At 44.0% G+C, this 15,145-nt stretch overlaps 1 protein-coding gene across 2 annotated transcripts; it reads left to right on the top strand.

The window, feature by feature from the left end:
- The first annotated feature begins 9,931 nt into the window (after positions 1 to 9,931).
- Positions 9,932 to 13,855, top strand: LOC120976456 (sulfhydryl oxidase 1-like). 2 transcript variants are annotated; one of them, XM_073510008.1, is made up of 4 exons: positions 9,932 to 10,647; positions 12,327 to 12,458; positions 12,531 to 12,593; positions 12,855 to 13,855. In XM_073510008.1, exons 1-4 carry the CDS (start codon positions 10,427 to 10,429, stop codon positions 12,856 to 12,858), a joined length of 420 nt encoding a protein of 139 aa, XP_073366109.1. In that variant the 5' UTR covers positions 9,932 to 10,426; the 3' UTR covers positions 12,859 to 13,855. The 2 variants fall into 2 exon arrangements, 1 of the variants encoding a protein (XP_073366109.1); XR_012204222.1 differs by lacking the exons at positions 9,932 to 10,647; positions 12,855 to 13,855 and adding an exon at positions 11,665 to 11,986 and having other exon boundaries at positions 12,531 to 12,597.
- Positions 13,856 to 15,145: the final 1,290 nt, after the last annotated feature.

The raw sequence follows: 15,145 nt of genomic DNA, 5'->3' as shown, positions 1-15,145 counted from the left end.
ATGCAATATTGATGATGATGGCATCCAGATCTTGAGGTAGAGGGGGGCGGGAGAGGGATGCACCCTGCTGCCAGAGGAGCCAAGCACCTTGCGTCCGGCGTCCTTCTCCTCCTTGCCGAGCACCTTGCTTCCGGAGGAGCCAAACCTGCTGCAGAGAACACGTACGGCTGGTAAGAGAGAAAGAGAGAGAGAGAGAGAGAGAGAGAGAGAGAGAGAGAGAGAGAGAGAGAGAGATACTGCTGGAGGAGGGGTGCCGATCGGTGGAGGGACTGCTCGGGGGAGGGGCGCCAGCCGGTGGAGGGGAGAACTCGGGGGAGAGGGGCGGCACGGGGGGAGGGGCCGGGCTGGCGGGTGGAGCTATGGGGACGGGGCGGCAAGGGGGGAAGGAGTGTCGGGGCGGCGTGCGTCGACGGTGGCGTGGGCGGGCGCTGCGTCAGGGTCTGGTGCGGCGTCGGCGGCCGGGGAGGGGCGACACAAAGAAAGGGGATCGATCGGATCGAGCGAGTGAGACAGAGGAAAGAGATGGGTGCAGTAGCTCTGTATACGCAACTTAGCTATAGCGCGTCTTAGCAAAACGCGCTATAGCTAACTTAGCTATAGCGCTGCCCTAGCAAAAACGCGCTACTGCTAACTTTTTATTTTTCTTTTTTTCTTTTTATTTTTCTTAGCTATAGCGCTGCCCTAGCAAAAACGCGTTATTGCTAACTTTTTCTTTTTCTTTTTTTCCTTTTCTTTTTCTTAGCTATAGCGCCGCCCTAGTGAAAACGCGCTACTTCTAACTTTTTCTTTTTCTTTTTTTCTTTTTCTTTTTTTCTTTTTCTTTTTCATATTCCACAAACTTCCTTCCTTTTTATTTTATTTTTATTTCCCTTTTTACTTTTATTATTCTTATTCTTATTATTTTTCATTTTTTGTTTTCTTTTTATTTTTATTTTTCTTGTTCTTTTTCATATTCCACAAACTTTCTTCCTTTAAATTTTATTTATATTTCTATTTTTATTTTTATTATTCTTTTTCTTTTTCTTTTTCATATTCCACAAACTTCCTTCCTATTTCTTTTTATTTTTCTTTCATTTCATTTTCCACAACTTATTAGTTGCTTTTTCTTTTTCTTTTTATTTTTCTTTCATTTGCACTTTTCTTTTTCTTATCTTTCATTTGCATTTGTACAAAGTTTGTATAGCATGGGTATATATAGCTCTAGCTAGCTAGGGTTTAATTTGGTCTGTCGTTGGAGCAATACCACTGTTACCCTCCGGATAATAATTAGTATAATATGTATTACATCATTTGACCGCTATCGGCGGTATACAAAATAGCTAGACACACACAAAAATTGTGGATTAGTTTGTCAGCTTGGGCAACGATGACGCTTCAGACTGATCTTCTTCCCTCTTTTGTTCGTTGTCGAATAATTGAGCCCATGGTCGTGACTTTTCCTTCTCCAGGGATTACGATCTTTCGTAGGTAATGTAGTCTTCATTCTTCTTTTGACGTATGTTTCATCGTCATCAGCATCATCTTCCCTCATCGGATCACCGTACTAGTAATAGTCTTCCTCGTTGGCGACTCCATCCATTCCGGCGATGCTCCTTTTGCTTCTCCTCACGACAACACGGCTGGGATTGATCGGATCAGTTATGAAGAAACATTGTGTCACATGTTTAGAGTGTACCCATGGCTCATTTTGGCGATGGCGTTGACAGTACCGCTATCGGAGTCGGGTATACACATGGTAGTGAAATGTCGGTTTTCTCTCTGTACATTCTTTGCCCATCTGTCACGGAACATCGTCACGCTATGCAATCCAGAGTAGTTAAGCTCATTCCGTAATATCTTTCAATTACATTCCCGGTCATGGCTTCCATCGTCACCCCTGAGTTTTGGTCATCACTGTTTATATCTTTCTCCTCCGTGTAGAATGTGTATCCGTTGATATCGTATGCCTGATAAGTCGCGAGGTTGGTCGAGAGGCCATGTGCTAAGGCGTATATGAGCATTCCATTCGGACAACCCTCTTTCGGGGGATTAGCCAGAACTCACTCTTTGAACCAAAGCAAGAAAGTGGAGTTGTGCTCTCTAATAACTTCAGCGTCCGTCCTGTGCACCCCACGGTCACGGTACTTCTTTGCGATGGTCTCTTTGTGCAGTGTCACGAAATCTTCTAGCACATCTAGGTGTTGTAGCCCTACTAAGTTTGCCCTATCAAGGTCGTTTTGTCGGCCCGAGCGTAACACATTCACATCCCTATGACCGTTGGTGTGACCTTCGCCTTCGAGCATTCCACAGTGCATGTTGACGGGCAAACCAACAACAGGGTCTCCGGTGCCTACTAGATAACTCTCACAGAAAGAAATGCACTCTTTGGTTACGAACGAATCCTTTGATGACGCCATTCATCCTCTCGAACGGCATCATGCTGTGTAGGAATGTCGGCCCTAGGTCGATGATGTCGTCCACGATGTGGACACATAGATGCACCATGGCATCAAAGAACGCAGGCGGGAAGTACAACTCTAGCTCATTCAGTATGACAACGATCTCTTCATGTAGCCTATGGAGTTGCTTCACACTGATTGAATTTCGAGAGATAGCATCAAAAAAGTGGCATAGGTCAGTAAGCATCTCACGCAGATGTGTGTCCATAATCCCTCTAAGTGCAACCGGGAGTAACTGCATCATCATCACATGACAGTCGTGAGACTTCATCCAACTGAACCTTTTTTTCTTAGTGTCTAGATATCTGCTTATCTTCCCACAGTATCCGGAACTAACTTTGATTCCGGCAAGGCACTTGAACAATTGATCGACCTCCTTCGGATCTAAGGTGAAGCAAGAGGGGGGCAATATTGTTCTTCCTTCTTGTTTACTTTTTTGCCCCTATCTTCCGTCTCCATCTCCGTCTCCTCTGACGACCTTTTACCAGGCATTTGGAGATCTTTCCTGATATTCAAAAATTCCAAGTCTTTTCTTGCCTTCGGCCCATCCTTGGTCCTCTCCGGCATGTTCATCAATGTTCAAAGCAAACTCTCAAGGATATTTTTTGTGATATGAATTTGATCAAGGCTATGAGGCATGTTGGGTATGGGCCAGTATTCCAAGTCCTAGAAAACAGATCTCGTCTTCCATAGATTCAGTAGGGGCTCCAGTGCCTTTTTCTTCGTCTTTCCTGGCGAGGGGCACTCTTCCCAGTTCTTCAATAACGTATATATTTCTGCACCGCTACGCTTACGTGGAGGACCTCGATGCTCAGCCTTACCATTGAATAGATCTCCATGCTTTCTCCACAAGTCATCCTTCTCGAGCCATCTTTGATGCCCCATGTAAACGATTTTCGAAGACCAGCCATCTTCCGATAGCTGCAGAGAAGTTGAATCATCCATGCACCTCGTGCATCCGCAATATCCGTGGCACACCTGGCCGGAGAGATAGGCGTAACCGAGATAGTCCTGCACCGTCATGATCAGTGCGGCTCTCATGTAGAAATACTCTCCTTTGCTTGCATCCCATGTCTTGGTCGGTGTTGTCCATAAGGTATGTAGCTCCTCTTTCAGTAACCCGAGAGACAAATTTATATCATTTCCCGGTTGTCTCGGCCCTTAAATAAGCATAGCATGTGTATGTATTTTTCCTTCATGCACAACCAGGGGGAGGTTGTACATCCATACAAACATGAGCCATGTGCTATGATTGGTGTTCTGGTTGCCAAATGGATTCATGCCATCACTACTAGCGCCAAGCACGATGTTCCTTGGATCATTTGTGAAAAAATCAAATTCAGCATTTAATGCTCTCCACTGGCTAGCATCTGCGAGGTGTCTCAGCTTCGGCTCATCTCTGTTATCTGGCTTCACCCTCTCCGCGTGCCAGCGCATAAGCTTTGCTTCCTTAGGATCTACGAAATACCGCTATAGACGTGGAAGGATCGGAAAGTACCATACAACTTTCCGTGGAGCTTTCTTTCCGGCCTTTTTATATCGTGAAGCATTGCACTTAGGACAGATGGTTTTTTCCGCGTGCTCGTTCTGATATATGATGCAATCATTGATGCATGTGTGATATCTAATGTGTGGCAGATCAAGAGGGCACACGATTTTCTTTGCCTCCTCGACACTAGCAGGACACAGGCTTCCCGTGGGAAGAACCTTCTTTAGATACTTCAGAAGCTCATCTAGGCTTGTATCTGTCCATTTGTTTTTTGCCTTCGTCTTGAAAAGTTCTAGTGTGAAACTAAAGCTGGTCACCACGGGATTGCAACCATCATACAAAGGAGTCATCGAGTCTACCTCCAGTTGTGCCAGTTTGGCCTCCTCTCTAGAAGCAGCTCTGTCGCTAGTCGTCTTCTTGCGAAGCAGGTCTCGAACATGCGGGTCCCGCATGGCTGAACTTAGTAGCGACGAAGACAGCAGCGTGTCCGCGTCTTCACCGCCTTGAACTGCCTCTTCGCCATCGACATTTCCGAGGCCGTCTTCCTATTTTGGCACATAATTGGTCATCTCTTCGTCTGGTGGCCCCATGTCGTTATTTCCTGCCCCGTCGACATCATCATCATCATCATCTTCACTTATCCACCGAGTATGGCCATGCATGAAACCATGCATGAGCAGGTGCGCGTTGAATGTGCCACCCTCAAAGGGGTCGAACCTGACTATTCCTTTGCATTTTCGACACAGACATAAAACATCCTTCAGTCTTTTTTCATACATGTCATCCACAGCGGATTGCCAATATCTTCCCACCATCCTTCCATTGACCTTCATGATCACCTGCGCGTGTAGAAAATATTATAACCACGTATATATGCATGCATGGATCAAATTCATACAAAAATTCGGCATGACCTTCCCTAAACATAGGACATATTGAGTTTGCCCGAAATTCGCCGAAACGGAATTGAATCGACATTTTGGCAAAACATAGGCAACTCATGTCACCCACATTATTTCATCAAATACACAATGTAGGCAACTCAAATTATGCCACACACATTTCGGTATATATATTCTCATATCGCCCATATATATATATATATATATGTATATATATATATAGTTTTGTTCCTATCCACACAAACACCTTTTCTTGCTCACCTATGTGTCGAGAGGGATATTGAGCACCTTTCTTCTTAATTACCTAGTAGCTCTACATATATAGCTCTAAATAGCTAGCTAGCTAGGGAGAGAGAAGAGGGAAGGCATTAATGGAAGGGGGAGGAGGGCAAAGAAGAGGGGGAGGGAGGGGCTCTAATGGAGGGGTGGTGGAGGGGCAAAGAAGAGGGGGAGGGAGGGGGCCTCTAATGGAGGGGTGGTGGAGGGGCAAAGAAGAGGGAGAGGGAGGGCTCTAATGGAGGGGTGGTGGAGGGGGAGCATTGAAAGGAACAAGCAAGGTGCAAGGAAAGGGGGAGAAAGGAAGGGGGAAGAAGAGAGGGAGGAAGAAGGGGAAAGGTGGTAGGTGGCTGGCGGGCATAGCAGTAGCGCGGGTCACCTATACGCGCTACTGCTATGGCAGCTTGCAAAATATCTACGGCTAGTGTTGAACTACTTATAGCGCGGGCAAGAAACACACGCTACTAGTAAAATGTTATACATAGAAAAATTAGCAGTGGCGCACTTAGATAAACAAGCGCTATAGATCCTAAACTAGCAATAGCGTAGGTTGGATGACAGGCGCTGCTGCTACTTTTTTTACCAGGGGGTGTGGTGTGTTACACTTAGCAGTAGCGTGGGGCTAGGTAACAAGCGCTACTGCTAACTGATACCAATAGCGCTCTTTATAGCTAGCGCTACTACTAACTACTAGTAGCGTTGGGTTATAAACAAACGCTACTGGTAAACGCCAATCACTCACGATCAGCACATGATCTCTCGACTCATCACAAAGCCAGTGCCAACAATAAAATATTTAGTGTGCAAGATTAATTATAAATGTTGATCCATGGTGTGACCTACTTCCGAGTTGTGTCCATAACCGAGGACGCGACTATCGATTGATTGAATACACTCTGCAGAGGCACTACAAGAAATATGTCAACTAGTGACCTTCTGTCAGTGACCCTGGAAGAATTGGTCATAGATCTATGACCATTTGAGACCAATTGGTCAAAAGCTGTTCGGGGGGCTCCAAACCCTAAACCATAATGACCATTAGGGCCAGTAAGGTCATAATTTCATTGCACCAAAAGGTCATAAACCAGATGGCACTGGTCCGGTGCCTTATTTGTAACTGATCATGACCAATATAAAAGGTCATAACCTTGTAAATTGTGGTGGATTGGTATGACTTGGCGCCACCTCATCAGTTTTGCCTATGTGTCATGTCCATGTGTCAACTTTTGCCCTAGGTTGTGAAGCAACCTATATTTCTGTCATTCCGAAAATTCCCAAAAAAATCTCATAAATTCTTTGGGTCATATCTTCGTCAAATATGTAAAAATCCTTCCTTGCCTAGTTCAAAAATAATTCAACAATATTCATTTTCCTATTCTGTTCACAACAGCACTTTATGAAGGAAGTGCTATTTATATATTCTTGATTGCCCTCAGAATTCTTGGGCACTCTTTCCTATCCAAATCATTGCTGCATGACAAAATTCAGCTCCATTTGCCTAGCAAATCTTCCTCGGCAAATTTCCAAAGTTTTTGTCCACCTAGAAGCATTGTGAAGGAAGTACCTTTTTTATATATCCAAATGACATGAAATTTATACAGTTCCTTCATATACCCAAATTATCACCCTCCTCCAAATTGCAGCTCAGTCAACTCATCTATGTGAGCCCAGGTTCAATTTATATTTTATGGCCAGATTGGCACGTTGCAAAGCAAGTGTTATCTATACCCCTCCTATTACCCTCAAACTCTTTGGGCACTCTTCCATACCCAAATCATTGCCACATGATAATATTCAGATCCATTTTCTTAGTAAATCTTTCTCGGGAAAATTTCCAAAGTTTCTACCTCGAGAGAAGCTTTGTGAAGTAAGTACTAGCTAGGCTTACCCAAATGATCTAAAAATCTACCAAGGCATGACCATACCTATGTAACTTACATACACCAAATTTGAGCTCATTTCATTCATCCAATTTCTCTCACTAGTTTTCCAAAGTTTCTGTCCATAGAAGAGCATTGTGAAGGAAGTACCACTTTGGCATGTCCAAATGGTATCAATTTTCTACGATGCTTTCCAATGCCCAAATAACCATCCTCCACCAAATTTCAGCTCAATCCATCCATTATTTTGAGCCCAGCTTCAACATTCATATTTCTGTCCAGTGTGGTACTTTGCAAAGCAAGTACCACCTAGGATCCTCCTTTTGATCTGAAAATTTGCGAAGACATTCTTCTTAGTAGATGATCATCCTCAGCCAAAACTCACGCCCATTGGCCATGTGCATTTCCCATACTGCCAATCAAACACTTGGCTGCTAATTCATCTTTGAGCATAGGTCGGTCTCCTTGTGAGATTCTTCTGTTGTCATTTTCTTCCTAGCACCTACCTGGGGAGTGCCCAACCCACTAGACATGCCTAGGTCTCCCAGAACGCATGTCAACGCCAAGGTCACGCGGTGACCACGCACCAGTTAGGCGAGTTCACGCGCTTTGGAGTTGGGGCACTGGGCCACCATCCAAACCTCGACGTATCGCCACCAAACCATGTACTTATGTTTAAGTAGATACTTATTTAACTATAAATGATTTTTGGAAAAAATAAAGAGCAAACAATAAGGCAGCTGCAGTTCAAATTTGACCCGCTTCCTACTGAATCGGCAGGAATTTGTCTTTTTCACCAGAGGTGGATCAAAACTTTTGACACCCAACCATTTTGTCAATTGTGCATTATAGATGGACTAGTATTTCAGAAAATTAATTTGGTCCAATTTTGCAACAAATATATGGTAGGTCCTTCAAAAAAACTCATTTCGGGCACTCGGAAAATGGAAAATGAATTTTCCGTGCAAAGAAAATGAAAACTCCCTTAGGCAAGATTGTTTGGAATTCCAAGATGCACCCTTGTGCACAATATGAGATCATTTGAACAAACTATGCCATGAATGTGGCCATAAGATTGATCATTTGGCTTGCAAGCCATGAATCTTCAGGCGTGATAGCTCATTTCTGAGAACATTTTTTAAAATAATTGCCATATTACAAGTTTATTATTTTTCCTGGAAACTTGGTCACATATAATGACACAATGCGAAGGTTTCCCAATTTTTTGATTTTTTTTGAATTTTTTATGCCCGTTTCAAAATGCGGTCAAAACGACGGGCATGACCGTTCCTAGCTAGTGGTTGAATCTTGGAATTTTTTTGGTCTTTCTGATTAAATAGATACTTATGTACCTAGAAATGATTTTTGGAAAAAATAAAGAGCAAACTACAAGGCAGCTACAGTTCAAATTTGACCCGCTTCGAGCTGAATCGGCGAAAATTTGTCTTTTTCACGAGAGGTGGATCAAAACTTTTTACACCCAACCATTTGGTGAATTGTGCATTAAGTATGGCCTAGTATTTTAGAAAAATTATTTGGTCCAATTTTGCAACAAATATTTGGGAGGTCCTTCACAAAAAAACCTCCTTTTGGGCACTCGAAAAATGGAAAATGGTTTTTTCATCCAAAGAAAGTGAAAACTTCCTTAGGCAATATTGTTTGCCATTCCAATATGCACCTTTGTGCACAATATGAGATCATTTGAACAAACTATGCCATGAATGTGGCCATAAGATTGATCATTTGGCTTGAAAACCCTGAATCTTCAAGCGTGATAGCTCATTTCTGAGAACACTTTTTAAAAATAATTGCCGTATTACAAGTTTATTATTTTTCCTGGAAACTTGGTCACATATAATGACACAATGTGAAGGTTTCCCAATTTTTTGATTTTTTTGAATTTTTTATGCCCGTTTCAAAATGCGGTCAAAACGGCGGGCATGACCGTTCCTAGCTAGTGGTTGAATCTTGGAATTTTTTTTGTGTTTCTCTGATTAAATAGATACTTATGTACCTAGAAATGATTTTTGGAAAAAATAAAGAGCAAACTATGAGGCAGCCGCAGTTCAAATTTGACCCGCTTCCTACTGAATCGGCGGGAATTTGTCTTTTTCACCAGAGGTGGGTCAAAACTTTTGACACCCAACCATTTGGTCAATTGTGCATTAAATATGGCCTAGTATTTTATAAAATTGATTTGGTCCAAATTTGAAACAATTATTTGGTAGGTCCTTCACAAAAAAACTCATTTTGGGCACTCGAAAAATGGAAAATGATTTTTTCGTCCAAAGAAAATGAAAACTTCTTTAGGCAACATTGTTTGCCATTCCATGATTCACCCTTGTGCACAATATGAAATCATTTGAACAAATATTCATTCAAATTTCCCCGCTTCCAACTGAATGGGTGAAATTTGTTTTTTTATAAGAGGTGGATCAAAAGCTTTTTTGACTTGTAACTATTTGGTCCATTTTACATAAAATTTGGTCTAATATTTTTGAAAAATGGAGTTGTGCTATGTTGGAATAAATATTTGGTATATTCTTAACAAAAAAACCTTTTTATGCACTCGAAAAATGGAAAATCATCATTTTGTGCAAAGAAAATGAAAGCCATCGAACTATGGCATCGTTTGCCATTCTAAGATGAACACTTATGAAAAAACGAGATCATTTGGACAAACTATGCCATTGTTATGTTTTAAAAAAATTCAAAGTTTTGGGTCCAAAATTTTGAGATTCAATTGCGAGATAGCCGACCAATGAGACGCGAGCAACCGCTTTCACGCGGATCACCAAATTGGACGCAATCTGAGCCATCCATCACGCATCCATCCAATGGTGGAGCTTCTCCCGAGAATCAAAAACCCTAACCCACCCACCACCCACCCCTCGATCCCCCAGATCCCCACCCGCCGCCACCCCCACCCACCCACTCTCCCCTCGGTCCCCCAGTTCCATCCTCTCCTCTCCCTCAACACCAAACCGCCCTCGCCGCCGATCTCCACTCCCCCAAACTCAGCCCCAGCCCCGCCGGCGACCTCCTCCCCCACTCCTCGACTTCCCTGGCAACATCCTCTACTTCATACCCGCCGGCGACCTCCGCCTTCCACTCCACCCTCTCCTTCTCTCCACGCCGAAACCCTAGATGAACGCCATGGCCACCTCCCTCTAGCGTCCCCTCTCTCTCTCCCGTGGCGGCACTCACCACTTCAACACCGTCGGCGACCACAACCATGGCCTCCACCTCCCCTTCCCTCCTTGGTTGGAGATCCACTCAATTCCTCTCCCTCCCCCGGTTCCTCTCCAATCCCGCCGCTGGCCGACTACCAACCCCACCGGCGACCTCCCTCCCTCCCTCCTGAGATGTACAGATGTGGCGAGACGGATCGCCGGATCCCCGCCGCGCCGGAACGGTGAGATCCAGCTCCTTGCCGATCCCATGGCCTCCGCGGCGGCGCGAGTCCTCCTCCTTGTTCGCGCTGTCGCCTCCTTCCTCGCGGGGCGCACGGACGCCCTTCGGTCGCTGGGCGTCGGCGACGAGGCGGGGGCCGGGGCCGCCACGCAGGGGGACGACGCCGTGGACCTCAACCCCACCAGCTTGGACGCCTTCCTCACGGCCTCGCGGGAGCAGTTCGCCTTCATCGAGTTCTTCGCCCACTGGTCAGTCGCTCCCCGGCTTGATTCGCGTCCTTTGTTTATTCCATATGCGGATTGCTTCGATTTGATTTGGTCTGGAATCTCGACATGGATTCGGGATTGCCCGATGGCCCGAGGTGTGGCGCGTGGTTTCATGCCGTTGTCGATCTGTTAGTCGCAAATGGAAAATGATTAGTTCGTCTCGGATTTCAGCTACTGAGCACGGTATTAACCCACTTGTGTGTAGTTCTTTCAATATGTCAGAGCAGCGCGGTTGTACTTTCTTTGTTTATTTCTGAAATCGCCACTGACTAGAACATGATGATTTTGTTAGCCCACTGAAGAATTACCCAACACCTCAATACTCTGCCACACTATGTTGTGTTTCATTCTAGAATCTGTGCTCTAGAATGTTCATTCTAGAATCTGTTCATGTTTTGAATAGAAACTCATTTCCACATATGTTTTCTATGTATTATGTTCTTATTCTGGTCGTTCCCGGCCATGAGCTTGAATGAACTAGTAGTAGAACATCAAGTTAATTTGTAGCAGTGAGGTCACTCAACATCAAGGATAGTAGCAGTCCATTGCCGTGTGTGTTGTGGCACTCCAAAGCAGAGCAGAGTAGTGTTCATCCTCTGTTAATTACTGTTACAAAGGCACCAAAGCAGAGCAGATCCTTTCGCTCTGCTATGCTCTCTTTGTTAATTACTGTGCTACTCCCTGCTCCTGTATTCTATTAGCACCAAGTCTGCCTTGCCTGTGTATTATATACTTTATTTTTCTTGCTAGAGTACTAGAAGAGTAGTGCTATCTTGCTGCTGGTGACACTCCAAGATAATGCACTATTTTATCTTCTCAGCATTGTTGTTCTTATTTCCTTGCAAGTTTTTACTATGCAAGGTTCAGTCATGCCATCTTTGCTTGTACTGCATGTTAATGTCATCAAAATGCTCACACTAAGTTTGTGAACTGTGGCCAGGTAATAGAGGCTGACCAGGTACTCCATCGACATCTCTAGCTCCCACATGTCGCCCTGGGCTGTAGCACCCTCTCGTGGGCGATCGGCATCCTCCTGGTGGCCCCGCTCCAATTAGTATAGTGCTGCTATAGTGTCGAGACAGCATGCTATTCAAAACTATGATAATATGTCATGCACTGTATCCTAAATTTATATCTCCACAATCATGTGAAAATAAATAAACATTGCTATCTATTTAAAAGTTAATTCTGTTGGGCAGGGAGGAGCAATGCTTGCAGCTAGGTATCAATTTCATACTTGTCAGTAAAGCTGCTGCCACTTGTAAGGCACATGCATGCTGGGTGTCTTGCCGCAGTTGCAGCCATGCTAATCTTTTCCTATGTGAGATTAGAATTTAAGTGCCATCATTCATCTCTTGGTATCTTGTTCTCTGTGATAACTGTTCATTGTTGAGTGCTATATATATACTCTCGTTGTCATGCAGTGCTTGTTGTTCCATATTTTGTTCATGCACCGATAGCTGTTCAGAACTGTAGTAGTGTAGTTATTTTTTGAATGATTTGGTGTGCATGGAACACTGATTTTTCTTCAAGTCATGATTTTTCTCAACTGGTGCATGTATATATATTTGGGTGCTAGTCAATTAGAGAATGTCTGTGATGCCATGTCTGTACTATGTGCCAGTGTAGCTGTACTGATGCTTTGGGTTTAATCCGTGCAGCAGAGGACAAGGGCTTCATGGCCAATCAAGGCGCATGGTGCTCGCAAGCGATGAAAGGAGGTTGTTCGACATAGGCACGGAGGAGGAGGATGGGCACGGACGGAGGAGGACAGAGCACCTCTCTTCTTCCAGGTTCTTCTCCTTACCTTCACTTCTTGTATGTGCCTGTGCTGCAGCTCACCCATGGTCTTGTTTGTCCTGCAGGTTAGTGAGCAGCATCAGGAGGAGGAGCTCAAGCACGACCACCAAGAGGCACCACCGCAGCAGCAGGTAGCACGTCCATCTCCACCTCCCTCTCCCTCTGCTCCCAAACCTTTTTATTAGAATATATTGAGTACATTTTGTCAACTTGTGTGTCAGTAAGAACAAAAACTAATTATCTAAGGTCATGTTATTATTACCTATATATGACATTGCTACTGGATTGCCTAGTGCCCCTGTTCATGGTGGGCTAAACTTGTATTTGCTCCTGCTGCCGCGTTTTGATGATCATGAGTGTGATGCATTTTGATGATCTCCTTGTACCAGATGAGTCCGTCGATGAAGCGGCAGCATCTCCTGGGTGACGGTGGTGGCGGCGCCTGTGTGCGGCTTCGACTACAACCTCCTCTCCGGTGAGTCCGTATCCTACCTCTAGCTCCATCTCTGAGCTGCTGTAATACCATGCTCTGTTTCATGGTTGTGGCTTATTTAGTCTGTGCTTGCTATGCCTTGTGTATTGGAGCCTAATTAGCTTCTATTAGGGGATAATCTACTGGTTATACCAAGATTTTACATGAAATTTTGTTCTGCTTATTCTGCTAAGGTTGTTTGCAATGGTTATACATATGTTACACAATTTTTCCTGCTGGCTAATGAGCTTTAGAGATGGTAACATGGTGCTGCACTCTCAGGATCATCTTATGACACACAATCAATTTTTGGTGTGCTCAAATTTTTAATTTTAGTGATAAGGAAATATCCCACCTAGTTTGCTGGCTCTCTCACTTGAGTTGGTTTAATAGTAGTGGCCTCCTGACTTGTACTTAGTTGGGTAGGTGCTGGCTGGGAGCAAAAGTTTATATGCATGGATAATGGACTTGCACTAAATGGACACAAATAAAGGAGTTGAGTATTAAGTGAACTTGTTCTAACTGGAAACAATTTCTGTATGGTGTACATAAATATCGAGTTGATAGCTGATCTGTAGAAAATATAGCTGCACGTAACTTCTTTACTTGGTTCCTCTTTTACAGGATCTCGAGGCCTAAGAAAGTTGGAAGTGCGAAGACGTGAAGAAAAGCGCGAAGCCGTTAAGTGCTACTCAGCAAAGAGTTGTCTGTTCTATTTGACTGTAATATTGTAATAGCTGGTATACCTAGGTTGTAATAATCTACAGAAATTATAGTACACTAATCTAGTGTCATTTGACGAGTTTCACATGTTCTCTTATTTGTATGGAATATTTGATTATGAATGTGATTTGATAGTGTGTGAGATGTAACCTGACCAGTGCAACCCACTTGTGAAATAATATGACTAGTTCGTAACTTTCTGATGTGTGGGATCAATATATGAGATTAACATGACTAGTGGGACCAGCTCCAAAATATATTTTCCAAAAATATATAATTAATAGACTGTAAAAGGCCAAAGCCCAGAAATAAAAAGGCTGAAATATTGGGCTTGGCCCATGTAGCCCAATAGAATTCATAGGAAAAATAATAATAGAAATATCAAATTTGTTGGGCTAGGCCCATGTAGAAAATCGAATTGGACCGGGCTGATTGTTGTGCCACATCAGATTGCCATGTTGGATGCCTACGTGGCCTGGGGAGCCTGCTAATGACCAAAACAAAACAATAGGCATATTTTGGTCGTAAACATCTACGACCTTCTCACAGAGAACGACGTTAATTTCAGTTTACGACTGCCAGCTTTTGACCTTCTGTTTTTGGTCACAAAAAGGTCGCAAATGAAAAACAATGACCTTTCAGTGACCAATAGTCAAGGTCACAAGTTGACATATTTCTTGTAGTGAGGTCGCACACTTTACCCACACCACAGAACCCATGGCCTCGCACTCCCATTCGGGTGGACCAATGGCGTTCCAATGAAACCCTCCCCTTGCCATGACACTCTCCCGGCCACTCCGACCAACTCCCTCTCAGGGCTAAGTCATGGGTGACCCCGTGCCTACCAAAGGCATCAACTGCCACCGTCGTGGCAAAAACGGTCCCAAACAGGGATAAGGTACCATAAAAACAAACGGGCACACAAGGTTATGTCTAGTTAACGGGCTACCGCACACCCATAAACTTCCCTCGTTGGAGGCACCGGCGAGAGGCACGACAAAGGACATAATCAAGACCCCCATAAAGGTAAATGTGGTTGCACTGAGGAAAATCCGATTCAGTGGCACCATGACTTGATCAACATTATATTCAAGTTGGATTATTATCAGGTTTAACTTGAAAAAAAACTATTCCAAGTCATACGATGCCATGATCATGCAACTAATCGATATGCAAAGCATGCAACTCACAAGAACGGATCAACCTTATCACACTACTAGGGAAAAGCCTAGCAGCAGCGCAGGTTTTAGGCCTATCAGGAGCGCGGGCAGGAGCGCTACTGGTACGGCGCTACAGCTAAAGGTTAGCAGTAGCTTTGTTTAACCTACGCTACTGCTACACCGACTTAGTAGTAGCGCTTTCTCCACGCGGCGCTACTGGTAATTACTAGTAGCGCTTCTCCCAGCCCGCGCTACTACTATTATTCCGTATTTTATTTCTTTTTTATTTCATCTTGTATTCATACACCTCTATACAAGTTTTCAT

The sequence above is a fragment of the Aegilops tauschii genome, chromosome 3 (assembly GCF_002575655.3).
Source record: "Aegilops tauschii subsp. strangulata cultivar AL8/78 chromosome 3, Aet v6.0, whole genome shotgun sequence".
Lineage (NCBI taxonomy): Eukaryota > Viridiplantae > Streptophyta > Magnoliopsida > Poales > Poaceae > Aegilops > Aegilops tauschii.
This window is presented reverse-complemented; position numbering and strand designations above follow the sequence as displayed.

Excerpts from the sequence above, each read along its gene's own strand:
- LOC120976456 (XM_073510008.1), top strand. The coding sequence starts at position 10,427 with ATGGCCTCCGCGGCGGCGCGAGTCCTCCTCCTTGTTCGCGCTGTCGCC. Across the intron at positions 10,648-12,326 it reads ATCGAGTTCTTCGCCCACTG|CAGAGGACAAGGGCTTCATG; the intron begins GTCAGTCGCTCC and ends TAATCCGTGCAG. Across the intron at positions 12,459-12,530 it reads GAGCACCTCTCTTCTTCCAG|GTTAGTGAGCAGCATCAGGA; the intron begins GTTCTTCTCCTT and ends TTTGTCCTGCAG.